The sequence below is a fragment of the Poromitra crassiceps genome (assembly GCF_964638095.1).
Source record: "Poromitra crassiceps genome assembly, chromosome: 1".
Classification (NCBI taxonomy): Eukaryota; Metazoa; Chordata; class Actinopteri; order Beryciformes; family Melamphaidae; genus Poromitra; species Poromitra crassiceps.
The window spans coordinates 74,963,478-74,970,977 of record NC_139623.1 but is presented as its reverse complement, the minus strand read 5'-3'; the positions used below and the strand labels follow the sequence as shown (position 1 = coordinate 74,970,977).

Here is a 7,500-nt window from a genome sequence, read left to right as displayed (position 1 = left end):
ATGGGGGGGTTTTCTTCCTGGTTTTACTTCCTGATCATGCGAAGGCGAAGTGCGCATGTGTGCCATGACGTATTCCATGATGTCTCCCACCCCTCCCACCCATGGATTGTATTACAAGAAGAAAATACCCCCGTATACGGCTCTTAGTGGCTTCTGAAGAAAAAATGACCCCATAAAAAATTATTTGATAATTAAAAGAGTCGTTTTATAATTTGAGTGACACCCGGAAAAAAATCCCCTGGGTTTAACAGCTGCCGGGGTCCCCATGCAAGTGGATGGGAATTTTCCTTTCTGGGCTGCATGGCGTCACGTGACTTGCAATACAAAGCTTCGCCACCATGCTCAAATGGCTTCACAGCCCAGTGCTATTCCTGGGGGCTTGATTGAACCAGGTGGGAAGCAATCTGTTCTGTTACTTTTGAACCAGATGGGAAGAGATCTGTTCTGTTGTAGTGTGTGAGAGTGTGTAAACTGCCCTATAGTAATTTGATAGATTACTGCCGCACTATAGGACAAAATTAGTAATTGTGTGTGTGTGTGTGTGTGTGTGTGTGTGTGTGTGTGTCTCTCTGTCTGTCTGTCTGTCTGTCTGTCTGTCTGTCTGTCTGTCTGTAGTACGTAGTATGTGGGGTGGTGGTGGTGGTCGAATAGTACTTTCCTGTGTGCCTGTTCAAGTGGAAATTCATGTGGAAGACAAGTGAGTGTGTTCTGTTGTAAACATGTACAACAGACAGTGTGTGTGTGTGTGTGTGTGTGTGTGTGTGTGTGTGTGTGTGTGTGTGTGTGTGTGTGTGTGCGTGCGTGCGTACGTACGTACGTACGTGCGTGCGTGCGTGCGTGCGTGTGTGTGTGTGTGCAGAATGTGTGTATAGCGCTCCAGGTTAACAAAGAGAAGATTGAGAGCAGCAGTAGACAACCCAGAGGTTACAGGCTATTTTCCAGGCCAGTGAAACTGGATCCAGAGATCAGGCAGCCCTAGTTCAGTTTATAGAGTAAAACTGGTGTGTGTGTGTGTGTGTGTGTGTGTGTGTGTGTGTGTGTGTGTGTGTGTGTGTGTGTGTGTGTGTGTGTGTGTGTGTGTGTGTGTGTGTGTGTGTGTGTGTGTGTGTGTGTGTGTCTCTCTGTCTGTCTGTCTGTCTGTCTGTCTGTCTGTCTGTCTGTCTGTCTGTCTGTAGTACGTAGTATGTGGGGTGGTGGTGGTGGTCGAATAGTACTTTCCTGTGTGCCTGTTCAAGTGGAAATTCATGTGGAAGACAAGTGAGTGTGTTCTGTTGTAAACATGTACAACAGACAGTGTGTGTGTGTGTGTGTGTGTGTGTGTGTGTGTGTGTGTGTGTGTGTGTGTGTGTGTGTGTGTGTGTGTGTGCGTGCGTGCGTACGTACGTACGTACGTGCGTGCGTGCGTGCGTGCGTGCGTGTGTGTGTGTGTGTGTGTGCAGAATGTGTGTATAGCGCTCCAGGTTAACAAAGAGAAGATTGAGAGCAGCAGTAGACAACCCAGAGGTTACAGGCTATTTTCCAGGCCAGTGAAACTGGATCCAGAGATCAGGCAGCCCTAGTTCAGTTTATAGAGTAAAACTGGTGTGTGTGTGTGTGTGTGTGTGTGTGTGTGTGTGTGTGTGTGTGTGTGTGTGTGTGTGTGTGTGTGTGTGTGTGTGTGTGTGTGTGTGTGTGTGTGTGTGTGTGTGTGTGTGTGTGTGTGTGTGTGTGTGTGCGCGCGCGTGCATGCGTGCATGCGTGTATGTGTGTGTGTGTGTGTGTGTGTGTGTGAGAGAGAGAGAGACAGCAATTAAGAGAGATCAGGAAGAGAGAAGACAATCAGACAGCGTGCTCAAAAAGAGGCTCATTGTGTATTGTGTACCAGTGTATTCTCAATACATTACATACTAGGAATGGGATGATACATTATGCTTACCTCACGCTTTGATTCAATGTAATAAATAAAAGTTATAAACATAATGTGTTTATTTCTGCGCCACAAATCTTGGTAGCAATGGCATTGGCTTGCAAGAATGTAAACAACACTATAGAAATCTCATTACAAAGTGCAAATCATATAATTTTTTATTTTGATTACTACAGCAGAATAAGATGGCGCTAATGTCACGCTCAGGGCTGTAGTGGTAAATACAGAGGTGGGTCAACTACCCAAGCTGAGTAGTTGACCAATACCCACCTTGTTTCCCCTCATTGATTGATAATACAGTTGATCTGAAAATAGGTGAGTAAACTCTCCGCCTCATTTCAAAGAGGTGGGTGAACTGTGTTTATTTGTGTTTACCCCTCCACTCAGCCCCTGTTTCTTCTTCCCCACAATGCGCATTGTCACATTTTTCTTTGCAGTATATTGAATTTTAATATATATTGCCCCATCTCTATTACGTTATGTACACCTATAAATTAAGTAAGGGATAATGTATATTGAGGCGGTGATTACGGGGGAAATAATGACCGACAGGTGGATTGAGCCCGATGCGTAGCGGAGGGCTTAATCGTTCACCTGAAGGTCATTATTTCCCAGTAATCACCGACCGCCTCAATATACATTATCCCGCTTAGAACATGGCCTACAACTAAATCATTCAATAATCTGACAAAAATAATTATTCAAATATATTTTTTAATAGCGTTTTCAACGACAAAGCGGTTTCATTCGTAATTGGCACACAAGACACCACAGCTGCAACTGGTTGGCCTAATTAGTAGTGGCTTGCTGACAAACGGCTCTTATCAACTGATTAATCCAGGTGTGGCAGAGCAGCGGTCGGTTGTCGAGAAATAATGACCGGTGAATATTGTTGATTGACCAATCAGAATCGAGTATTCGAGAGAGCCGTGTTCTAAACTATTTTAACCTACTGTTGTTGAAATGGATCATCTTAATGGTACGTGCCTGGTTGTGTGTTCCAGATGTGAGTGTGAGCGAGGAGCCCCCCCTCCACAGGGTGAGCAGCAGCAGCCCTCTGTCAGCAGAGCAGCAGAGAGGGTCACCCTGCAGCCTGCAGCCGCCCTCCACGCCTGCCCTGCCCCGACGCTACCTGCCCGCCCAGCCAAGAAACTCTCCTGGAGGTCAGTGCAGTGATAGGAAAGGATTTTTCGGTGCCGGTCCAACCTAGACAGAACTGCCCGCACCGGTCAGAAGGTGTTGACATATGTTAATACCTTTCCAGCGTGTCCAATTATTCCAGATATATGAAAAACCAATATGACAAGCAATTCTGATATTTAGAACATTATTTTATATAGAGAATATTGCATAAATCATGATACAGAGCAGGTCAAGTGATATAAATGACCCCTCAGAGATCTCCGGGTGGATTTCCAGTGGTCTTTCCTAACAGCTGATATGTAGCAGATCAAGGAAGAGACATTTGAAAACCGACCAATTCATTCTCTTGTGGTGGGCTTTTAAAGTGCATTTCCTTGGGGGCGTTGTCTTCTGGTATGGGCTGGTCTCTCCCCGAAGGCTCCTCCTCCATCTGGTGACACCCTTCACTGCTGGGCTGACATTGGTAGTTATGCGAGCTCCCCCTCTGTCACTCCTACTTGGCAGGCGTGTTTTCTCCTCCTCCGTGGTCCGCATCACGTGACGTGGCTCTTCTACAGGAGGTCACATGCACTAACCCTCGCTTGAAATAGTCATCTATTAACTTCCCTATCTACCAAACAACTGTCAATACATTTGCTAATATTACCAGCTTGACACATTTAAATTCCTATTTTAACTCCTATAATTTGGGTCAGCTAATTTAGCTATTTTCTCTATTTAAAATCCTATAGCACTTTATCTATGGTTACTTTAGACTAGACAATCTAATCTACATCCAGGATATAATCAAATTCAACTATATTCAGTCTGAAGCTGGAACAATTTTCATACAGCTCAAACTTACTGCCTCTTGGTCTGTAACCACCCTAATAAGGATGTAACCAGAGTAAGAGCGTATTCCTCACTCGAACCAGAGAAAACCTCTCTCTCATTTTAACTAGGATGAGGAAGCTCTTATCAATTAGCAATTACCAATTATCAACTAATTTGACGACCACCTGCCAATTCGGTCGGCAGATGCTACTTTAATATCCTTACTATTTTGACTATACATTTATTTCCCAACCTAAAGTTGCAGCAGTAACAATAGGCTAATATTTATCTAAATATTATAGCCCTCCTTGTGTAGCAAGTAAGGCAAATTGAAGTTATTCAACACACAAAAATACAACATCAGACACCATTCCATTACTGTTCTAAACACACTCTATCATAAGAAGCCTGGCCATCTGAGATTCGAACCCGGGACCCTCCTCCCATGATGTGCTGTGTCCTTGAGCATGTCCTCTCTTCTCTGGGGGAAAAGTCAGCGCATGGTTAAAACATCACTCATTAGCTTCCAAAATACATAGTGGTGTTTTTCCTCCTCTCCCATCAAGGTCGAACACGCTAACCAGTCGGCCAAGGAGACCGTCCCAAAGAGAACCTATGTAATGTTTTCCAGACCTGCACTAAACAGGGATTAACATGAAAGCTTGTCGCAAATAAAGCATTGTGCAACTTATCAGCTAGACCATTTAAACATTAACCTCTTCAGGGCCGCATGTCCCCTTGCAGCTCACCCAAGGACCTAGAGGTGTATTTCAGGAACAGATATATTTGAATTAGCAAACGATAACATCATCTCTGTAATTGCATATTTTCACACCAGCTGGGCCTCCATGCTGAGGTATCCGCCTCCTGCTGAATCCAATCTGGACTTAATGAGGAAATGTTTGGTTATAAATTAGGAAAAATGAAGATCTTATCAGGAAATTAGGGATCTAAGGAGAGAAATCCTATCAGCAGGTTCTTACAAGAATAAAGTACAGTTTATTGGCAACTTTTTTTTTCTGGCTTCAACTGAAAGGTAATGAAGTTTAGAAGTGAGTTATTGTTAGTTAGTTATTGTAATAAGTAATAATAATGTAAGAAGGAATACATTTCAGCAGATTTGTATCACCCAGATTCCACTTTTTCTGTAGGATGCCCACATGCTAGATGAGGTGTTATAAATGCCTTGTCAGATCAATAATCTAATTTTGTTAATCAAATCTGTTGTGATAGTAACATATAATAACTATAGAGACACTGCGTAACGCGTCATCATTCAGAAACCACGCCCCAAGACGGGGGAAAACAGAAACCCCCCCTCCAATCCTGGCGTTCTCCTATGTCACGTGCATGGTTGCGTGTTGCACAAAAAGATTGTATATACGGAAGATGAACACTCCAACTTACTTCCTTGACAGCTAGATCCACATTTTTCTTCTCGCCAATTCTCAATGGCTTCCTTGTTTTGCTCAGGAGTACAAACAAACTTTAACTGGCGATTTTTTACATTTGTTGTCTGCGCAGCCCACCACACAACAGCTTTTAGCTATGTTTAATTCAAGGAAAATGACGCTGGTGTGTGGAAATGAATGGAGATTTTCCCCCGTCATGGGCGGGCCTATTTCATGCAGTGTCTCTATAGCTAATATCATAATAAAAAATGCATTCATACTGTAGAGCAAAGCAGTGCAGACATAGGTCTCCCAATAGATTGTCTCAGGTATGCAGACAGCGTAGTAGTGATTGTCTCAGGTATGCAGACAGCGTAGTAGTAGATTGTCTCAGGTATGCAGACAGCGTAGTAGTAGATTGTCTCAGGTATGCAGACAGCATAGTAGTAGATTGTCTCAGGTATGCAGACAGCGTAGTAGTAGATTGTCTCAGGTATGCAGACAGCGTAGTAGTAGATTGTCTCAGGTATGCAGACAGCGTAGCAGTAGATTGTCTCAGGTATGCAGACAGCGTAGTAGTAGATTGTCTCAGGTATGCAGACAGCATAGTAGTAGATTGTCTCAGGTATGCAGACAGCGTAGTAGTGATTGTCTCAGGTTTGCAGACAGCGTAGTAGTAGATTGTCTCAGGTATGCAGACAGCGTAGTAGTGATTGTCTCAGGTTTGCAGACAGCGTAGTAGTAGATTGTCTCAGATATGCAGACAGCGTAGTAGTGATTGTCTCAGGTATGCAGACAGCGTAGTAGTAGATTGTCTCAGGTATGCAGACAGCGTAGTAGTAGATTGTCTCAGGTATGCAGACAGCGTAGTAGTAGATTGTCTCAGGTTTGCAGACAGTGTAGTAGTGATTGTCTCAGGTATGCAGACAGCATAGTAGTGATTGTCTCAGGTATGCAGACAGCATAGTAGATTGTCTCAGGTATGCAGACAGCGTAGTAGATTGTCTCAGGTATGCAGACAGCATAGTAGATTGTCTCAGGTATGCAGACAGCGTAGTAGTGATTGTCTCAGGTATGCAGACAGCGTAGTAGTGATTGTCTCAGGTATGCAGACAGCGTAGTAGTGATTGTCTCAGGTATGCAGACAGCGTAGTAGTAGATTGTCTCAGGTATGCAGACAGCGTCATAGATTGTCTCAGGTATGCAGACAGTGTAGTAGTAGATTGTCTCAGGTATGCAGACAGCGTAGTAGTAGATTGTCTCAGGTATGCAGACAGCGTAGTAGTGATTGTCTCAGGTATGCAGACAGCGTAGTAGTGATTGTCTCAGGTATGCAGACAGCGTAGTAGTAGATTGTCTCAGGTATGCAGACAGCGTAGTAGTGATTGTCTCAGGTATGCAGACAGCGTAGTAGTAGATTGTCTCAGGTATGCAGGCAGCATAGTAGTAGATTGTCTCAGGTATGCAGACAGCGTAGTAGTAGATTGTCTCAGGTATGCAGACAGCGTAGTAGTGGCTGTGAGAAAACTTGCCTCTCTCTTACTCCTATAGTACAGACGCTCATGCATGCACACACTGACTCACACACACACGCGTGTGCGCGCGAGCACACACACACACACACATATGTGCGCAGACACACACACACACACACACACACACACACGCACACCCAGACACATAGGCTGCATCTTCATTACCCCGTTTGCAAGAACGCCGCAGTTAAAGCCTTCCCAGTCTACACTAGAGCAGGCTCTGTTCAAAATAGCTCCTGCGAGACGCATGCTACATGGCGCGTCACGTACACTGGGCATGCGCGTGCCTCAATGTGTAGTACTGGAGTGCACATGGAGAGGGCAGCAACTACGCCTGCGTCAAAGAAGAAGAAGAAGACGACGACGAGGCTGTGCCACCATAATGCTTTGAATCACAAATAACAAAGTCAGAATTTGGTTATCCATGTTGAAACGGTGTAACGTTAGTCGAAATGGCTCTTCTTCTCACCATTTCGACACACTTTCTTCTTCTCTCGGGTTTATAGACAGGTCGCTGACACCTTCAAGGTGCTTACCGCCACCTGCTGTATAAGTAGGTTACTTGCATCATTTCAAAACTCCGCTCTCCACATGTCCACATTCACATTCTAACGAGGATTTTGATGACGAAGACGGGCTCGGCCACCACGTGTTTGACACTCAAAACAATAGGAGGTAGTGTGGACAATAGATGCAAACGAAGTGCAGATCC

General features: G+C 44.5%; 1 protein-coding gene across 1 annotated transcript in view; it reads left to right on the top strand.

Annotated features, from left to right (window-relative positions):
- The window catches only part of LOC310795100 (uncharacterized protein), a gene marked incomplete at both ends in the record, with an annotated part of 131,928 nt that overhangs the window by 88,390 nt on the left and 36,038 nt on the right, over nucleotides 1-7,500 (top strand). Inside the window, one exon of the mRNA XM_083657127.1 lies at nucleotides 2,911-3,069. Within this exon, the coding sequence (XP_083513253.1) occupies nucleotides 2,911-3,069 (159 nt within the window). The remainder of the gene's footprint in view (nucleotides 1-2,910; nucleotides 3,070-7,500) is intronic.